This window comes from Mobula hypostoma, chromosome 6, assembly GCF_963921235.1.
Source record: "Mobula hypostoma chromosome 6, sMobHyp1.1, whole genome shotgun sequence".
In the NCBI taxonomy this organism is placed as follows: Eukaryota; Metazoa; Chordata; class Chondrichthyes; order Myliobatiformes; family Myliobatidae; genus Mobula; species Mobula hypostoma.
Genome location: NC_086102.1, coordinates 146,882,449 through 146,904,209, shown reverse-complemented (window position 1 = coordinate 146,904,209; position 21,761 = coordinate 146,882,449). Strand labels below are relative to the sequence as shown.

The window sequence follows — 21,761 nt, the reverse complement described above, 5'->3', positions numbered from 1 at the left end:
AGTTGGTTAATTACTGAATGGGATGAACACATTAACATCAGAAAACCATTTACTCCGTTAGTACATACCATGTTCAATAATCTCAACCAAGCTCCTCAAATGAGGCAAGATGGCACAACCCATAAGGATGGCAATCTGCTGCACAATTTTGATTCCTGTATGTCGAGCCTGCCATGATTTTTTACTCTTGCATACAGCTTTGAGGAAAGGCAACAATGATGGAATACCCAAGGCTGAAGCAACAACAGCAAAGGCTCTAGCTGTTGTGTTTCTTACATATTCATCCATGTTATCAATATCAGGACGCATAGTAGAAATCATGGTGGCAAGACCCGCAGCCTAATAAAAAAAAACAACAAACTGTCAATACAGGCAGACCCACAAGTTTTCCCCCCGTCCTTACAGACAGACACATTTCCAATTTTAAACTCTGAAATTAAGATATTTTAAGGGACTTTATTCATACCTTTGCTAAGTTAGAGATGATTTCTCTGCCTTCTACTCTTGCATAATAGTCTTCATCAATCAGCAATGGCTCAATAACCACAAGAATCTGTAACAAAGCAGCAACAATTTTGTAACTAAAACAATCACGTACAAGTACATTTCCCCTCCCGCACTATCACAACAGGAAACAGTAAATGCGAACAGCTGAGTTTGACTTATTTTCTAATTTTCAAGAGAAACCTATGCTTTCATCCCCACAAGACCCAATTCCATTTAAGGCAGCTCATTAAAGGATATTTCTGATTATTACTTGTTGGAATATATCAAAATATATTAAATTAGGCAAACTAAGATTTTTTTAAAATGCCCTTACATTCGTCCCTCTCCCCAGCAAAAATTAAATCCTAGATTCAAGCTTTTTTTGAAGCACTATCATTTACCAGTATTTCATCACCTGTAAACTACAATTAATTGACACGGTTGTGTAGGTTGTTAAGTGCCAGAAAATTGGTGGGCAATGCTTCAGAATTGAGTTTAACCACCCACCTTTCACATTCCATAGAATTACCATCAAACTTTCCATCATTAACCAGATCTTAAAAGCACCAATCTCAAGGCAGGTAAGAGGCCTGGTTGCCTGCAGCAGGTTACATCACAAAATCCTAAGACCTATTCACCATCAAAAAAAAGCTAAGTAGGAGTGTGATAGATGACTGCACTTCATAGCTAAGTGCAGGTTCAACAGTTTGAAGTTTAACATTCAGATTAAAGCAGTCTAAATGTTTGGCATTTCATTCTCCATTCTAAACATATATTCCCTCTCCCACTGGCACATAGTGGTTACAGTGCCTACCTTTTTACAGAATGCACTGCAAGTGCTTGCCTAAGCCACTATGTCAGCAACTCCCAACCCACAGCCTCCAACAGAGGACAAAGGCTTCAGGAACATGGAAGTGCCACTACCTGTATGCCCGCTCCTTTCCAAGTACATACTATCCAGAATTGGAAATATATTGCCAGTCTTTCATTGTTGTTGCGTCCAAATTCTGGACTTATAAAGTACCTTCACAAGAAAGATTACAGCAGTTGAAGATAGCAACTTGTCACTGTCTTCTCAAGAGCAATGAGGGACAGACAAGATCCCAAGGAATGAATTAAAAATCACTCAACTTGAATTTTGCTTCTCACACTGTGCAAAGCTAATAAACTGAATGATTTGAATTGAAAGAAAAGTCAGTCTATTAACATTAAATTGCCCAGCATGAACACTCAGGAATCCAAATGAGACGAACACAACTTACCAACTTGATCCCACCAATGAGACTACCAGAATAAGATAATCATGGCTATGACATTTGGTTCACTTCTTCAAAGTTCACCTATCATTAAAAAAAGCACTGTAGAGGAAGGATGCAATAGCTGGACTCCTACAACTGAAGCTGCAATGATCAACCCACGCCATGATTGGTGCCTTACATTTCAATGTCCATCAGTAGCATAATATGAGAAACCCCACAGGATGCACTTAGCTAATAATAGGATCTAAGCAGGCTTACAATTTCTACCATTAAGAATGGGAAACAATTTCACAAAAATATCAAGTTGTCAATCTTGACTTGGGTATGTCAATACCCGTTCTCACTGCTGGGTAGCAATCCAGAAGTTCAAGACCATTGCAGAAGCACTATCACAGGGTTTGGTTATTTTTGTTTAGACAGTAGTACAACAGGATCTCAAGTATTTAGGTAAAGGCAATTTTTTTTTTAAAAAAACAGCCGTACCAGCATTGTGCTGGACAACATTTCTAACTAAAAGCTATAATTGTTAGATTAATCTTAAACAAGATACTATAAAGAATTCACAGCAGACATACCTTGTGCACGTATGGTCGGACTAAATCGTCCAACTTGTAGAGGATTCGGTCAATAACTTTAACTAGCAAGTGGCGCTCCTGGTCTTCAAGAGTTGGAGACATCAGCAAAGGGAGAATCTGATTGAATAGGGGACCAGCTCCAAATTCTCTGGCTTTATCAGTAATTTGACGCAAGGCAGCCTTGAAGTGGAATGGAGGAAGAAAATTAGTTTTTCCCCAACCCAAAACGACGCGACCAGTTATAACTTAAAAAAAAACTACACCCACCTTCCTCATTGGAGGAGTGCCATTCTTTATCTTCAAAAGCAACTTCATTATCTTTCTTTCTTTTTGCTCTTCTGGACTCAGGGTAGATTCATCAACTTCAACCTGGTGAATGCAAATAAGAAAATCTGCCTGTTATGTGCTGCAACACCTTGAATCAGGTTGTTGAAAACTTCCTTCCAAGTACAGCTACAAAGCATTCACAGTATCCTTCTAGTAAACAGTTTAAAATAAAAAATATTTAACCAAAGCAAAGCTCTATAAGTACTGGACACAAATTATCATCGTTTGATAGTCTTTTTTTAAAAAAAAATTTCACAGTTGAGTCAATATCCCAATCATTAAACTCTACCCCATCATTATGCACTATCACTCTCTCTATCATTAGATATATGCTCTTCAGCTTTGTTAGAAATTAAAAATGAAGCTTGAAGTCCTAATGGGTGCATTCAAACTTCAGCACTTAAATGTTATGTGTTTGTGGATTACAGAAACTAGCTGGGGAGGCAAAGGGTGGTTTGAATCCATCACACCCTTTTCATTCAAAAATACAATATAATGGTGGGGGCACAGGATAGAAAATATAATCTACTTATTTAACTTAAACTGTATTTCAAGATACAAAATATCATAATCCTAATATTGTAAAGCATTTTAAATGTTCAGTTTCAATTTGCTTTCTCCTAAACATTCATTTAATTGAATTGATTTTAATACTTACCTCCTTCATATACGCGAGTAAAAATCTTTACGTTATGTCTCCGTCTAAATGTGCAATTTATAGTAATTGAGAATAAATAGTATGTACAACAGGATAGCCAATATAAATACAATTGTGTCAGCATGAATTAATCACTATGATGGCCTGGTGGAAGAAGCTGTCCCGGAGCCTGTTGGTTCTGGCTTTTATGCTGTGGTACCAGTTCCCGGATGGTAGCAGCTAGAACAGTTTGTGGTTGGGGTGACTCGGGTCCCCGATGATCCTTTGGGCCCTTTTTACACACCTGTCTATGTAAATGTCCTGAATAGTGGGAAGTTCACTGGACTGTCCGCACCATTCTCTGCAAAGTCCTGCGATTGAGGGAAGTACAGTTCCCATACCAAACAGTGATGCAGCTAGTCAAGACACTCTCAATTGTGCCCCTGTAGGAAGTTCTTAGGATTTGGAGGCCTATACAAAACTCCTTCAACCTTCTGAGGTAAGAGGCACTATTGTGCCTTTTTCACCACACAGCTGGTATGTAAAGACCACGTGCGATCCTTGGTGATGTGCATGTCCAGGAACCTAAAGCTGTTCACCGTCTCAACCCCAGATCCATTGACGTCAATAGGGGTGAGCCTGTCTCCATTCCTCCTGTAGTCCACAACCAACTCCTTTGTTTTTGCGACATTGAGGGAGAGGTTGTTTTCTTCACACCACTGTGTCAGAGAGATGACTTCTTCTCTGTAGGTTGCCTCATCATTATTTGAGATCAGGCCAATCAGTGAAGTATTGCCAATCTGAGCTGTGGGTGGGGACATAGTCATGGGTATACAGAGAGTAAAGGAAGGGGCTTAAGACACAGCCCTGAGGGGCGTCAACACAGAGGGGCAGAGATGAGGCAGCCCATGCTTAACACCTGCCGCTGAACTGACAGAAAGTCCAGGACACCTGTATACAGGAAGGAATTACTTCACTTCCAAAATAGAAAGTGCACACAGTTCTTATTTATTGGATAAAATTTTTACCCAACACTATTTACACTTCCATGTATATTACAACATTCTCAATTATAAGGTGATAAGACCCAGAAGCAGAATTAAGCCATTTGGCCCAAGTCTGTTCCTCTATTCCATCATGGCTGGTTTATTATCCCTCTCAACCCAATTCTTCTGCCTTCTCCCCATAACTAAAGACACACTGATTAATTAAGAACCTATCAACCTCTGCCTTAAGTATACCCAATAACTTGGCCTGCACAGCCGTCTCTGGTAAAGAATTCCAGAGATTCACCACACTCTGGCCAAAGAACTTCCTCCTCATCTGTTCCAAATGGATGTCCCACAATTCTGAGGCCGTCCCTCTGCTCCTACACTCCCCCACGATAGGAAACATCCTCTCCACATCCACTCTCCCTAGGTTTCTGAATACTCGATAGGTTTCAATTAGATCACCGCCCCCTATTCTTCTGAACTCCAGCCAGTACAGGCCCAGAGCCATCAAGTTCTCAAATGTTAACCCTTTCATTCCTGGGATCATTCTCATGAACCTCCTCTGGACTCTCCAATGATAGCATATCCTTTCTTAAATAAGGAGCCCAAAACTGTTCACAATACTTCCAAGTGCAGTCTGACGAATGCCTTGCTTTTGCATTCTAGTCCTCTTGAAATTAATGCTGACATTCCATTTGCCTTCCTTACTGCTGATTCCACTTGCAAATGAACCTTCAGGGATTCCTGCACGAGGACTCCCAAGTCCCCTTGCACCTCAGATTTTGAATTTTCTCCACATTTACAAAATAAACAACGCCTTTGTTCCTTCTGCCGAAGTACATTGCCATGCACTTCCCTATTATACTTACCAACAATTTGTCAAAGTATTGGATGTCATCAGGCTTGAGGAATGGAAGATTACCAGAGGGTTGATCATTCATATTCTTCGCTGAACGTTCCTCAGATTGCATGTGGAAACCAGTTAGACCTCCAAGCGGTGTTGGCGTTGCAGTCAGTTTACGAGCAGGTGTTCGAATTGGAACATAACCAGCTGGAGGTGGGAGGACCTGAAAGCATTTAAAAATAAGCAATCAATATATGATACCAACAATTCAGACAAACCAAGACATATACTGTCCCTTGGTACTTCAGAACTTCTTCCTTCAGCACTTTCCTACATGGACAATTCTTTCCTTCATGGACAATTCTTTCCTTATTCAATTGGTACAGTGATCTCTTGATTTACAATTTTTTTAATGGGAAATAGCATCACATAAACTGTCTGCCTTTTGAAAATTCAAAACCTCTTGCAATATAGCACTAGCATCATCTGACTCTACAAGAGGTTAAGCTTTCACCTGTATGACTAGATCCAACAGTTTTATTTTGAAGTACAGCCCCATCTCATGCTCACAAGACTACTTATTTAGCATTTTTAAACACTGCCCATATTCAAGTTAATACTCTCTACCATCTGGTGCACCCTAAAAATTATGATAGAATGCTAGAAAATGTTTTGTATGGCTACTACCTACAAAAGAAAACTGCAGATGTTGGAAATCAAATAAAAACAGGATGTGTAAACACTCAGGTTAGGCAACATCTATTGAGAGGAAAACAGTTGGCATGCCAGGTTGATGACTTTTCATTAGAAATCTAGATGATGATGAACTTGAAATGTTAATGCTTTCTCCCCACAGATGCTCCCTGATCTGTTCAGCAATTCAGATTTGTGTTCAAGTTTTCTGTATCTATATTCATAACTGTAGAACTAGGTATTATGAACTCTTAACCTACCCGATTAAACTCACGATTATCAACTGCCCACAGTATTTCTTGAAACTAAGATCCATAGTGAATCTCTGCAAACAAACGAGTGAGGCCCAGGTGTCTCCAAGCAGTAAGTTTGACTTACTGTCAGGAGATCCAAGAGACATTGCATACAGGATAACATCGACATATTTCCAAAAGCCAAACTGCAAATCACCAACCCATTCACTGAAGCATACAAAGAATGGAGCTTGTATTTCACAATGAGGTTATCTACCTTTAAGTCCTCAAGAAAGGTCCCTCCGGCAGCTCTTGCCCCACCCATGGAAAAACCTGTTGAGCTACCTGAGCCCCAAGCTGAAGAGAAGGCTGACCCCAAGAATGCCCCGAATACTAACATCTTATTGACTCGCAAGAGGTTCTTCACTACTTTAAAACAAAATTGACAGTCAGAAAACTTCATATAGATTTTAAAAATTTATAATTGAATACATTAAAATACTAACAAATAATTAGCATCAAGTTAAGTAAGGTAAGAATTCACTGGACTTCTATTCCTTCAACAGACTTCTTTGGTATAAAGCTGAAGTGAAGCTCAACCTGCTCAGCACCTCCTGTGTTCCACTGCTGTGCTGAATAGTGTGTTCAGCGAGAGAGGACAGCCACACGTGCTGACAGGAGTCTAAGACACGCTGAGCTGCAAACAACAGGTAGTCTAAAGTACTGGCTAGAAGCAAGTACAGTTTGGTTATTTTCTAAATAATAATACGTAATCAGTAAAATATCAAGAAAACACCATCTTCTGTTGAATACAATAAATAAAAAATAAATGTAGTAACTCAGGCATTACCTTATAGCCTTCAGGGAACATTGCATCCAGTTCTTCATCTGTGAGTGGACGGTTCCTTTCATCAATTTCACGTTCCCAGCGCCAAGCCTGCAGTTGTTCAGGTGTCATACTCATCAAATGACCTAAGAAAATGAATTATTTTAATATTTTCTCTGTGCAATTTTTAACTTGTTTCAAGAATGCAAAACCTTACCAGCTCAATTGGTTTACATTTGCAATAAACTTGTTCTAATTAAATTAGAAAGTAATGCAATTAACATCAATATTAGGAAAAGGATCACAAAGTCTCATGTTTTTTGTTACAATAAATTTTGAACAATTATTCAGCAATTTTGATAGATGAATTAACTGTTCCAAATAATGCTCCTGATTAACAAAATTTTGAAGACCAGTTACTGTTTCAAATATTGGAATGGAAGTGGACATTTTATCAAGGATGAGGACCACACCAATCTCAATAGCATTGGCTCCTTTCCCTACCACAACAAGTGCTGATACGAAAATAAGCCATTTGGTAAAGTACCAGAAGTTTACTACTGGCTACAAAACTACAGTCAAATGTGATCAGACAAAATATACCATTTTATACTGCAACATGTAAATTCAGTAAACAGTTTTTGTTTTATAATCAAAACCACCTACCTGGTGTTGGCGTTGCCATAGCCATTGCTGGTGTGCCTTTCGGTGTGATTCCACTGGGAGTAAGCAATGGAGTACTACCTCCCATCTGACTAGCTGGTGTTTCATCCCAGCGAGATTTTCTTTTGCTTGCACCAGGGGTTGGAGTTTCACCGATGGAGTCACCTCCACGATCTGTACGTGGTGTTTCAGCCCATCCACTGCCATGTCCAGGTGTTTCTAAAGTTTAAAAAAAATGGACATTGAAGAATCCCAATATTAACCCTCTAAATTCCGGGAAAATAAAACTCCCATTACTGAGATAATCTTGCTAAGTGCCCCTTGTATTACATTAGTTTTTTGAGATGACAAATTAATCTGTTCAAAATATTCAAAAAAATTTAAGATATTCTCCTTAATTATTTAACAAGAATCACAATAGTACAGAAAGTCTTTATCTCACCTCTATCTGTTTTTGGAGTTTCATCCCATCTGTTTTTGCGCACACTGGAAGTTGCGCCTCCATGACCTGGTGTAGCATGCCCGGGTGTGTCTCGTCCAGGTGTAGCAGCTCCTGCTGGTGTGTGACTGGGAGTGGGCTCCCACATTCTTGAGCTTGGGGTTGCACCAGGAGTCTCACTGCCCTTTGATCGACCAGGTGTTTCATCCCAACGGCTCTGAGAAGGAGTATTGCCAGGTGTGTGACCTGGAGTATGCCCAGGTGTGTGTCCGGGTGTATGCCCTGGTGTGTGCCCTGGAGTCTACCAAAAGAAAATTTACATTTGCTCATGCAGATTTATTACCACTGAAAAATATACAATTATGTTTGCAAAACCAGAATCCACAAAAATGACAATATCATTTCAGAATTCAGTATTCTGATTGGATTCTCAACTAACTATTCAGCAACTCAGTGAATTTCTACAGAAAATTTTAATTTTATACCAAAAGGAGCCTTACCCTACAAATATCTGAAGGATAGAAGGATTCAAAGGAAGCTGGAAAGGTAATATAGTCTGGTAAAGAAAATTATTGGTTACAAATAAATTAAATCTTAGAATTTACGTAATGCAACTTCCCATAATACGCTGAACTTCAGACTGGTGCTGGTTGTCTATCAAACAGAAATTGAGGAAAAGTATAACAAAGGTTTGGGCGGAAGCACAGAACCTTGATAAGAGAGATAGGATGCAAGTATCAGTAAGATGCTGGTTAGCGTGAGAGTGGTTGGAGCACAGACAGGAGACAGTTCCAAAGCTGAAGAACTTGGCAACTGGATACAAAGACAATAGCAAAGGCGAAGACAGCAAATTTGAGAACCATCATGATAGAAATAAGTAAAACATTTTTAATATTTATTAGTTAGGACTTGGATAAGGGACTTGACCCAGGCTCAGAGTGCATTCTTCAGCATAAATGTCATGTTTGACCGTGTCCCTGTCAGCAGGTGCAATATGTGTTTTTAATTTAGGTCAGGAAAAAACAAGTACTTGGGCTGTTAGGTTTTTACAGTGGCTGAAGTAGAAAATGGCTGGATCTTAACATTTATATCTCAGCAAACTGTCACCTCCTGATAAGGGCTGTGTTGCAGTGGCTCACTAAAACATGGAAACTCAAGGTGCCAGGTTCAACAGACCTCTCCCAAACAGCATGTTACTAAGCCTAGAAAAAAGCTGGTGGGTTTCTTGGTTTTGATTCAATAACTGAGTAATGGAATAAGATTCAGATTATCAATATTCAAATACTTACTAGCAGACCTTGTGTGGATTGACTTGGCCAAGAAATGAAAGCATTGCAAGGAAACAAAAATAAAGCCTTCCTCTCACCTCCGCTTGATCCCAGCTAGATAACTTCTTGGGAGTAGCGCTTGGAGTTTGATCTGCTGTTTGATCCCAACGGCGCTTGCGCTTGGCAGGTTGTTGGGCTGTTCCATTGACTGCTTTTAGATCTCCAGCTTTAGCTTTCTCAGCCAGCTGTTGTCTGATTTCTCTCTAGGGGGAAAATATGTTCAAATTAATCGAACATCAACATTGAAATCATGCTATTAATATTTCAGATGAGCATTTGCAAGGGTGGGGAAATAGGCGTCAGCATTGACCAGAAATTCACAGACCAACCACATAAATACAGTGGTTGCCAAGAGCAAATCAAAGGCCAGGACTTACCTCCTCACAAATCCTTTCTAAGATTTGTTAGGATCAGAAAGGATCAGACATCATTTGCCTGATTGAATTCAATTCAAACATTCAAGCAGCTTGACAGGATCTGAAATGAAGTGTCTTGCTTGACTGGAAACCAATTCACCCATCTTAAGCATTTATTTCAATTGTCACCAGTGTTATACAAAGAACTCTAGCAAGAAGCATATGATGATCAGGTACGTACAGCAGGAACACTACCAGCTGCAGTTTTCTTCCAATTAACAAGATAACTTGAAACAAACCCATGCTTCTTAGTTATTAGGCATACAGTGGTGCTAGAAAGTTTGTGAACCCTGTAGAATTTTCTCTATTTCTGCATAAATGACCTAAAATGTGATCAGATCACTTGTCCTAAAACAAGATAAAGAGAGCCCAATTAAATAAACAAAAAACATTATACCTATACATTTATTTATTGAGGAAAAAATGATCCAATATTACATGGAAAAACTGTGTTCCTATGGGGTAATACCTACTACAAAAGCTATTTGGAGTCAGGTGTACCAATGAATGAGATGAGATTGGAGGTGTGAGTTAGAAAGGTGCTCTGTCCTATTAAAGACAAAGTCAGAGCCTGCTCTTCTCAAGGAAGCTTTTACAAGTATATTAAGAGCAAAAGGATTGTAAGGGATAAAATTGGTCCTCTTGAAGATCAGAGTGGTCGGCTTTGTGCGAAACCAAAGGAAATGGGGGAGATCTTAAATAGGTTTTTTGCGTCTGTATTTACTAAGGAAGCTGGCATGAAATCTATGGAATTGAGGGAATCAAGTAGTGAGACCATGGAAACTGTACAGATTGAAAAGGAGGAGGTGCTTGCTGTCTTGAGGAAAATTAAAGTGGATAAATCCCCGGGACCGGACAGAGTGTTCCCTCGGACCTTGAAGGAGACTAGTGTTGAAATTGTGGGGGCCCTGGCAGAAATATTTTAAATATCGCTGTCTACGGGTGAAGTGCCGGAGGATGGGAGAGTGGCTCATGTTGTTCCGTTGTTTAAAAAAGAATCGAAAAGTAATCCGGGAAATTATAGGCCGGTGAGTTTAACGTCAGTAGTAGGTAAGTTATTGGAGGGAGTACTAAGAGACAGAATCTACAAGTATTTGGATAGACAGGGGCTTATTAAGGAGAGTCAACATGGCTTTGTGCGTGGTAGGTCATGTTTGACCAATCTGTTGGAGTTTTTCCAGGAGGTTACCAGGAAAGTGGATGAAGGGAAGGCAGTGGATATTGTCTACATGGACTTCAGTAAGGCCTTTGACAAGGTCCCGCATGGGAGGTTAGTTAGGAAAATTCAGTCGCTAGGTATACATGGAGAGGTGGTAAATTGGATTAGACATTGGCTCGAAGGAAGAAGCCAGAGAGTGGTGGTAGAGAATTGCTTCTCTGAGTGGAGGCCTGTGACTAGTGGTGTGCCACAGGGATCAGTGCTGGGTCCATTGTTATTTGTCATCTATATCAATGATCTGGATGATAATGTGGTAAATTGGATCAGCAAGTTTGCTGATGATACAAAGATTGGAGGTGTAGTAGACAGTGAGGAAGGTTTTCAGAGCCTGCAGTGGGACTTGGACCAGCTGGAAAAATGGGCTGAAAAATGGCAGATGGAGTTTAATACTAACAAGTGTGAGGTATTGCACGTTGGAAGGACAAACCAAGGTAGAACATAAAGGGTTAATGATAAGGCACTGAGGAGTGCGGTGAAACAGAGGGATCTGGGAATACAGATACAAAATTCCCTAAAAGTGTCGTCACAGGTAGATAGGGTCGTAAAGAGAGCTTTTGGTACATTGGCCTTTATTAATCAAAGTATTGAGTATAAGAGCTGGAATGTTATGATGAGGTTGTATAAGGCATTGGTGAGGCCGAATCTGGAGTATTGTGTTCAGTTTTGGTCACCAAATTACAGGAAGGATATAAATAAGGTTGAAAGAGTGCAGAGAAGGTTTACAAGGATGTTGCCGGGACTTGAGAAACTCAGTTACAGAGAAAGGTTGAATAGGTTAGGACTTTATTCCCTGGAGCGTAGAAGAATGAGGGGAGATTTGATAGAGGTATATAAAATTATGATGGGTATAGATAGAGTGAATACAAGCAGGCTTTTTCCACTGAGGCAAGGGGAGAAAAAAAACAGAGGACATGGGTTAAGGGTGGGGGGGGGAAAGTTCAAAGGGAACATTAGGGGGGGCTTCTTCACACAGAGAGTGGTGGGAGTATGGAATGAGCTGCCAGACGAGGTGGTAAATGCGGGTTCTTTTTTAACATTTAAGAATAAATTGGACAGATACATGGATGGGAGGTGTATGGAGGGATATGGTCCGTGTGCAGGTCAGTGGGACAGGCAGAAAATGGTTCGGCACAGCCAAGAAGGGCCAAAGGGCCTGTTTCTGTGCTGTAGTTCCTATGGTTCTATGGTTAAGATCCATTTATGTGCACCATGCCTCGATCAAAGCAACTTTTAGAGGATAATAGAACTGTAGAGATGCATCAAGCTGGAAGAGGCTACAAAAGTATTTCTGAAGACCTGAGTGTTCATTAGTCCGCAGTAAGAGAATTGCCTACAAGTGGAGGAAACTCAGTACTGTTGTTACTCTCCCAAGGAGTGGGCATCCTGCAAAGATCACAACAAGAGCACAACGTGCAATGCTGAAGGATGTGAAAAAGAACCCAACGGTAACAGCAAAAGACCTGCAGAGATCTCTGGAACTTGCTAAAGTCTCTGTTCATGTGTCCACTATAAGGAAAACACTGAACATTGCTGCACCAAAACCTCATCCCAACTGTGAAGCACGGTGGAAGGAGTGTCATGGTTTGGGGCTGCTTTGCTGCCTCAGGGCCTGGACAGCTCACAGTCGTTGAAGAATCAATCAAGCTTAATAGAAATTGGATAATGCAACAAGACAATGATCTGAAAGACAAGAGTAAATCAACAACAGAATGATTTAAAAAGAAAACTTGTTTTAGAATGGCAGAGTCGAAGTCCTGACCTTAATCCTATAGAAATGTTGAGGAAGGATCCGAAGCAAGCAATTCATGCAAGGAAGCCCACCAACATCCCAGAGTTGAAGCAGTTTTTTTAAAATGGCAGAATGGTCTAAAATTCCTCCAAGCCGATGTGCAGGACTGATCAACAGTTACCGGAAATATTTGGCTAAAGTTATCATTGTACTGGGGGGGGGGGGCGGGGGTGTCGGGGTGTCACACCAGTTGCTGTAAGCAAAGGTTCATATACTTTTTCCGACAAACATAATACTAGATCATTTTTCTCAATAAATAAACAAAGTACAATATTTTTTGTGTTGTTTATTTAATTGGGTTCCCTTTATCTAGTTTTAGGATTTACATGAAGATCTGATCATATTTTAGGTCATATTTATGCAGAAACAGAGAAAATTCTACAGGGTTCACAAACTTTATAGCACCACTGTAAATCCTGAAACTACTCGCCCAAACACCTTTTCCCAAGAGGTCTGTAGAAATTCAAGGTGCTTCTTCTTGAGGGCAAGAATGGGCAATCTATGCTCATAACAAACAGAAATACAAAAATTCTTAATAATCTGCAATTACCTCTTCCTTTGTTAAATGCTGTTCTCGCATAACATCCATGTAAGTTCTGACATGCAATTTAGGGTCTGGTGTCTTTCCACCTGAGGGACAAAAATAGTGAGAATAGACAAAAAAAACAATCAGTGCTGATATAAAAGAAGTTCAACATTATTTATCTAGCTATGAAAATTTTTGTAAATTATAGTTTAAACATTATTCTTGTTCAGCTTTTTTTTCTTTAAATTTAAGCTTGCTGAATTCTCAAATTTTCATATTTGTTTAAATCACAGCAACTTACAGAGAAGCAACCTGATGGTCAATTAAACCTGCTTGAATACAAACAGCAATAATTACAACAGTCTAAAAATAAATGCCTAACTGCAGTAATAAGCAAATCATACGCAAGACATCAAAACACATCAAGTGTCCATTATTGTTGGTTTTCCTTTGTTGATGTTCCGGAATACGTACACTGGCGGGCCTGTGTGTCCATCAGCAGTTCTGACTTCAAGCAGCAGAACAGAAGCCTAGAAAATTATCTCTTTACCATTAGTAACACTTTGGAAAGGGTTTTAAAATTCAAAACATCACACCTTGTGTTAGTTTTTAAAATCTCACTCAATATTTGTTCTAATAAACTTTTTTTTAGGAGAAAACAAATTTTACCTGCTTAATATTAACTATATTAAAATAATAATTGTAAACGCAACTAGTTAAGCATAAAACGTTACTTCAATACTTTTATTTGGGATTATGCTGTTTGGGTTTGTCTAAAAAACATGCTACATTGGCAGTGTCACACTGCCACTTTCATTGGACTTCCTTTTGGTTTAGTTTTTCAGCATAACCTACACACGATCTGTAGCACTGCACCCTTAAGAATGCAGACAGGACTGTCATAGCAGTACTGCTGTAGGAAAGAAATTAAGGACAGTTAGTATGGGCCCGTGGAATTCCGGCAAACATATTTAGAGCAATTACAGTTACAAAAATGTCAGACTCTATCCCTGATAACACATACATACTGTAGGTCTGATACCTCTTAAGTAAAGCTGCACCACTAACTAAACTGAAAGCATTGTAAATATATTAAAACATTCTGTCTTCCTAAATGTAAGCTCATTCACCTGAAAAAAAAACTCAGTTTGGCCCTCTATGCCTCCCAGTATCAACCTTGCCACTAATATCTAACTTGCTGTATTAAAACTCATATCTAACAGGCCATTCCAAATTAATTCAGAGGATAAGCTCCAAGCCAGAGATTTGCAACTTTAAAAAAAATGAACATCGAGGAATCCATCTTCACGAGAGCTGGAACAACCAGAATTATTCTCCCACTTACCATCTTTCCCTAACTTCTTATGGAAACCCAGATTCTTGCAGAATTGTTCCACAACATAGTTTCACCTCACTTTGGTAGCTGCACATTATGTGTGTTTAACAGTGGATACTGTCATGCAACTGCTCTGAAGGGGAATAAATTTGAAAGGTGCCACGATTAAGGCCAATCTGATATAATGTTCATAACAGGGAATTTTTAAGTGAGATCCAAAAAGGAATAACAGTCCACTTTACCATTTTCTCTAGCGCAATAAAAATGGGAATAGCAAAGCCCAAATTCTGACCCTTGTGACTTTACGAAGATTGGAAATCCATTTCATCAAGGCTTTAAAACAGTTGGGCAAAACATACACTGTTATTTTTATTTTTTCTATTAGAATTTACTAGGAAGCAATAGATAGATATTTTAATCTGGCAACTTCAGACATTTTGTAATTTTTTAAAAAATAAGTATAATTTAAAACAAATGAAAACCCAACCTGTGTTTGATTTAACTGAAGAGGATTTGAGGAGAAGTAAACATGTTTTATTGCTTTCACTCTGTATTAATATGACGTGTAGTATTTAACGTGTCGCTTAACAAGCCTTTGCAATTAGTGAATGTAAAGCCAATTTATGAATATTTAATTTGTACAACAGTGAATGTGGACAATAGTGAAAACGCAAACTTCACAGTTTTTCTGACATTAATAAGTTTTCAAACATGAAATTAAAAGTGCTTTTTATGCTTCGGTTACACAGCCTACTGGCAGAAATTTATTGCACACTTAATGTGCTGAATTAATATTTTTAATCAATGAGGTTGCACTTAGTTTTCAAAAATTAATCTTGTTATAAGTATTGTTGTACTTGAAACAACTAGTCAGAGGGAACTGCTAGATAATTCTTAGCAAACAAATTGAAAATTTGATTTAAAAATGTTCCAAGGTTCATCATTATATCAAATGAACAAAAATCTTTTCTGTTCTGGTACAACAGATGAACTAGGGATATAATCACTGGAACATTTAATATTCTGACTCACCCGATGATCTGTGGGAGATAGTTTTCTTTGTTGGGCCAGCAAACCTCTGTATACATTTGGAAGGCCTGTTATTTAATCCTTCATCTAATTTTGTACACGTAGCAAAACCTTCCACACAAGACCAGTGCTGAATGTACTGTTCTTTTATGACATTCACATTACAATAACATCTTCCCAGAAAGAAATTAACTGTTAATAATCCCCACTGGATCTATAATTTCATTCAAGAACAAAAATTCAACCAGCAGGTCTTGCTTGAAACAAAAAAAAACTCACTAATATATCACAATTGACATACTTTCCTAAGCGTACATAAAAAAATTATCTCAAGTTGTACTGTTTCAACAGCCTGTCACAATCTACAAAAGGAAAAAGTAAATCTTCTATTGTATATCAACATGTATTTATAACGCCCATAAACAAGATTTAAAGCTACCTGCTATTTTAAATCAACACAAGCTGTGAAATAAGCATAGCAAATAAAGTTCAAGGGTACAACCTCAATGAAGAACAGCACAATCTGAAAAAATTACCATCTGCAAATGGATCATGTCGCTCAGGGGAAATAATCATCTGTCTCCTACGTGTTTTGTACTCATCCTCTCGTTCCGCAATTCGCTGCGGCCGATGTTCAGCAAACGGATCATACTACAAATGAAATAAACAAAAAGGCGTAAACAAGCTTAAATTTCCTGTGTAATTTTATCCATTAAATAAAGAATCGATTTCATTGTAATCCATTAACTTAATATATAAAAAGATAAGCTTTCTTATTCTTTAGACCGAGCCATTGCAGCAAGATTAATATTTATTGCCCATCCCACCAGAATGGTAACAACTAAGAGTATACATTGACAAGAGAAAATCTGCAGATGCTGGAAATCCAAGTAACACAGAAAATGCTGGAGGAATTCAGCAGGCCAGTCAGCATCTATGGAAAAAAGTACAGTCAACATTTTGGGCTGAGACCCTCCAGAAGGACTCGAGAAGGAAAAAGAGGAGTAGATTTAGAGGGGAGGGAGAAACAAGGTGATAGGTGAAATGGGAGGGGGAGGGGTGAAGTAAAGAGCTGGAAAGTTGATTGGTGAAAGACAGAGCTGGTGAAGGGTGGAATCAGACAGGAGAGGGAAGAAGGCCATGGAAGAAAAGGGGGGCAGGGAGGAGCACCAGAGGGAGGCAATAGGTAGGCAAACTGACAAGGTGAGAGAGGGTAAAGGGGATAGGGGAATGGTGGGGCGGTGGCTATTTTCAGAAGTTCGAGAAATCAAATTGGAGGCTACCCAGACAGAATATTACTTCAAGGAGAACGGAATATAAAAGCAAGGAGATAATGCTGAGCCTTTACAAGACACTAGCCAGGCCGCATTTGGAGTATCGTCAACAGTTTTGCGCCCCATATCTCAAAAAGGATGTGTTGTCATTGGAGAGTGTCCAGAGGAGGCTCACAAGGATGCTTTTGGGAATGAAGGGGTTAACATGTAACGAGCGTTTGGCAGCTTTGGGACTGTACTCACAGGAATTTAGAATAATGTGGGGGGATCTCATTGAATCCTACCAAATATTGAAAGGACCAGATAGGGTGGATGTGGAAGGAATGTTTCCTATGGTGGGGGTATCCATAACTAGAGGGCACAGCTTCAAAACAAAGGGGTGACCTTATAGACAGAGGTAAGGAGGAATTTTTTAAGCCGGAGAGCAGTGAATCTATGGAATGGTCTGTCAGACTACAGTGGAGGTCAAGTCCATGGGTACAGTTAAGGCGGAAGTTGATAAGTTTCCTGATCAGCCAGGGCATCACATATAGCAAGATGGCAAGTGTATTTGGTTGAGTGAGATCCAGGATCAACCATGATGGAATGGTGAAGCTGAATGGCCTACTTCTGCTATGTCTTATAAGGTATTGTTCCTCTGACCTGACAGTGGCCTCATCGCAACAGTGGAGGCCATAGATTGACATATCGGAATGGAAATGGGAAGTGGAATTAAAATGGGTGGCCACTGGGATATCCTGCTTGTTCTGGCAGAAGGAGTATAGGTTCTCAGTAAAGTGCGTGTTCTCCCAGTCTATGTCAGGTCTTACCGATATACAGGAAGCCCCACCAGATGCACCCGACACAGTATATGACCCCAACAGACTCACAGGTGAATCGTGGACAAACTGAAGCCCCTTTCTTTAAGGAGGAAGGCATCTCCTTTGTTCTGGAAAGAAAAGCTTCACCCTGAGAGCAGACATGGCAGAGACAGAGAAATTGAGAGAAGAGAATGGCGTTTTACAAGTAACAGGGTGGGAAGAGGTATAGTCCAGGTAGCTGTGAGAGTCCATGGGCTTATAATAGACATCAGCAGCTAAGCTGTCTCCAGAGATAATACATTTACCAATTAGGCAAAATTTAAAGAACTAGGGAACCTTCCAAGTGGAAGATAAAGTAACCTTCATTTCTCAATCAGATTCCAACTTTACAACAAACACACAAAGTTGAAAGGAAAGCATTTCTACCTGCTCATTTGACTGTGGTATATCATTAAGGAGCGCCACTGGTGCATGATATCCCGGCTTTTTCTGGCCAAGCAAACTTGGAGAAGAATAGTCATCATCATCCTAGCAAAACAAATGTACATAGTGTTTACAATCCAAATACAGTGCATTATTTGGGACAACTCTTAAAAACAAAAATTAATTGAGAAAATTGCCGGAACTTCCTTTATTTATTTGGAATACTATGCCTCTTAATTGCGGGAGGAGGCTACTGCCAAAGTTTCAAACTTGTGCAGTCATTAGATGCTACACCATGCTTAGAGCGAACAGTTTTTAAATAGCTGTATGAGTTTGTGTTCAAAAAGCAGTATTTTTGTCACTGATTGACGAGAAACAAGCAATAAGACAATTCAGAACTGTTCACAGCAGTTTCAAGCATTCAGACTTGGAGATGCCAGGAATGGCCAGGAGTGAAAACGAAAGAATTTCACTACTTTTACAACTTAGGAACTACAAAAATTTGAAGGTATTGACAATCATCTTGCATGTTACAACAAAAATGCAGATTTGGAGGACACAATCATCAATAGCATTGTATGAAGACAGTGTATTATCCGCACCTGACCTCTGTGCTGATTTTATTCACTGGATGAATTCTTCAGTCAATAACTATTAGGAACTAATATACAGTTTTATCGTACTCTTGTTGGTGTTCTAATTTGTTCTGCATTTTGTGTAAGTACAGTTGTTTTTTTTTATACCTTTTTAACTATTTCCATAAAACCAGCTAATTGGGACTAAATATATTGGTCCCCATGTGACCTAATTAACTGGTGTCAACCATATCTTAGAACAAAATTAGCTTCATTCTTCAACTGCTGAAACTTTTACAAAATTAGATGCAAGAGACAGCTGATTTTCAACAACTATCTATTCTATCCAAGGCATTTTGATCCAGAATTCTGTCAATGAATAAAGATACATGACAACATTTTATAGCATTAACGTCAAAAATATAGTGAAAAATGAATATTTTAAAGAGAATGATTGATTTTTGATTGCTTTTTCAAAGAGTGTAACATAGCTTTCATAATTATTTAGAATTCAAAGCTTAAGGGTTGTGGGGAAAAGGCAGGTGGGTGAAGATGAGACCATGGTCAGCAGGCTCAGTAGGCCAGATGGCCTACTCCTGTCATTTCTTATGTTCTTATATTAAGACTGTTTGTCCACTCCATCAGGCAGCAGGCCAAATAGCATCCATGCCAGAACCACCAGACTCAAAAACCAGTTTCTTTCCCCAAGCAGTATAGCTGATCAACACCTCCATCTACTCACCCACCCCCCAAAAAGAACTGAATTTCTGTTATCACCTTACATACCAGACACTCCTGTGACTGATGTCACTTTATGGACGTACAATCTATTAATAAACTATCATTTATATTTATTGTGCCTTTTAAATTATTGTGTTCTCTATCCTATTGTGTTTTTCTTTGTGCTTTATCAGATCTGGAGTACAAATATTTTGCTCTCCTTCACACGTGCTCTGGAAATGACATTAAACAATCTTGAATCAGAACATACCCTACCATTATGTACTTTTAAGTCTAATCATTAAGTCTACTCAGAATGCAGTTACCTCTTTAATGATAGATAATGCAGCAGAGCATTTGAAATAAAGGCTCAAATGGTTTAGTATCAAATATTATTCTATGGACCATTTCTAAACTTAGACCCAAAAACAGGGTAACACAGAACCGCAATCTGCTTTTCCAGTTTTACAGTATATGAGGTAAATCAAATTTAAATATAACGTAAAAGCAAAGTGTGATCATAAAATAGCTATAACATACTAAGCAATTAAGCCGTTATTACCTCTTCTTGCTCATTTGCAGGAATTGATGTCATATACCCTGCAAATCTGCTGTCACTTCCGCCATAGATTTCCTGATCATAGTATCCAGTTGAATCAAGACCAACTCCATCTGCATCACCTTCTACAACAAGAGCTGCCTTCTTGTTCTGGATTTCTCGGATCTGTGCCTCAATATCTTTAGAAAGTAGAAAAAACAATATTCAGAAGTAGATACAATTTGAACAAATCAAATTCTGTAAGAGATGCAATGATGTAATATATTTTTCATGGAGAAATTGAGTCCACACAAACCACACAGAAATTAATTGCAAACAGATGTAAAACACTGGTTAATGCTTGCTTTGTAAACCTTTCTACCTATTTCAATCACATAAAATATCTAACCTATAATCATGATTTAATTTAAATTAATATTTATTACAATGGAAATGACTAGTAACATAATTTCACAATTTCGATTTGTCCGATTAAAAAGTGCACCTGAAGTACCATGACATGGAGAAAAAAAGATTTAAAAAATAGAGGCAGGAAAATTGTATAGAACTGCTTTTACTACTTGCTTTCTTCACTCTTGGAAAAAAAACCTATTCACTGAATCTTGATTATTGTGGTAGTTTACTGATAGCTTGCTCGAGAAAAAAAAAGTGATTGTCTCAAATCAACTGCGCTCTTAGCCCTCATTTTGCATGCAAAGATATGGTGCACGTACAGCAATTTTTACCTTATAGACTGAATGAATTCTAAAGAGCAAGTGCACCTAATTTAAATGCAAGAGTAAAAAGTCCTAAAATTGGATGCAAAAGAATGAAAATCAATTTCATGAAATTATTTTGGATCTCATACTGGATCTCATTATGGCAATAAAAAGAGACAGATTTTTAACAATTGTGATATTGCTTGCAAGTCACATTAGTAAACTGCAAATCTTGTAATTATCACCCAGTTTAAACTGTCATTTCCATTCTCCCAACTGGAATTCAAGATTTCAAGTGTGGTGGTATAATTGCATATGGGGGAAGGTGGTTGGCTAAATTTAGATTACAATTAAATACATACTAATGTACTCAAACAACAATGATCATCAAACATAGGAGCAGAAGGAGGTCATTCAGTCCATTGAGTCAACACCACCATTTCATCATGGCTGATCCATTTCCCTCTCAACCCCATTCTCCTACTTCCTCCCTCAACTTAAATACACCCAATGACTTGGCCTCCACAGCCACCTGTGGCAACAAATTCCAGATTTACCACCTTTTGGCTAAAGAAATTCCACCTCATCTCCGTTCTAAATTGACTTCCCTCTGTTCTGAGATTGTGGCCTCTGGTCCAAGACTCCTCCACTACAGGAAACATCCTCTCCATATTCACTCTATCTTGGCCTTTCAACATTTGATAAGCTTCAATGAGATCCTCCCCACCCCATTCTTCTAAATTCCAGCAAGTACAGGCCCAGAGCCATCAAATGCTCTTATTTAAGCCTTTCAATCCCAGAATCATTTTTGCAAACCTCCTTTGAACCCTCTCCAATGTCAGCACATCCTTTCTTAGATAAGGGGCCCAAAACTGCTCACAATTCTCCCAAGTCCTCTCTGGTGTCTTATAAAGCCTCAGCAATACGTCCTTGTTTTTATATTCTCGTACTCTCAAAATAAATTCTAACATTCAAGCTGTCTCTTCTTGTGCACCAATCATCCCATCCTCTGCCTCTTCACTTTGGTTCCCACCCCCCTGCAAATCTACTTTAACAGCCCCCTCCCCCAATAACATTAGCAAACCTCCCCGTCCC

The 21,761-nt window shown here is 38.9% G+C and overlaps 1 protein-coding gene across 4 annotated transcripts in view; it reads right to left on the bottom strand.

The window, feature by feature from the left end:
- sf3b1 (splicing factor 3b, subunit 1) overlaps positions 1–21,761 on the bottom strand; it is a 38,300-nt gene that overhangs the window by 14,154 nt on the left and 2,385 nt on the right. Inside the window, exons 3-15 of one of the 4 annotated variants that reach the window (XM_063051931.1) lie at positions 19,972–20,147; positions 18,118–18,219; positions 16,154–16,268; positions 13,277–13,356; positions 9,341–9,505; positions 7,978–8,275; positions 7,539–7,754; positions 6,897–7,018; positions 5,146–5,343; positions 2,588–2,689; positions 2,321–2,500; positions 467–553; positions 69–339 (exon numbers count right to left, since the gene is read on the bottom strand). In XM_063051931.1, the coding sequence (XP_062908001.1) occupies positions 69–339; positions 467–553; positions 2,321–2,500; positions 2,588–2,689; positions 5,146–5,343; positions 6,897–7,018; positions 7,539–7,754; positions 7,978–8,275; positions 9,341–9,505; positions 13,277–13,356; positions 16,154–16,268; positions 18,118–18,219; positions 19,972–20,147 (2,112 nt within the window). Of the gene's footprint in view, positions 1–68; positions 340–466; positions 554–2,320; positions 2,501–2,587; positions 2,690–5,145; positions 5,344–6,896; positions 7,019–7,538; positions 7,755–7,977; positions 8,276–9,340; positions 9,506–13,276; positions 16,112–16,153; positions 16,269–18,117; positions 18,220–19,971; positions 20,148–21,761 lie in introns of those variants that run through there. The other 3 variants (XM_063051932.1, XR_010018431.1, XM_063051933.1) reach the window with 3 other exon arrangements.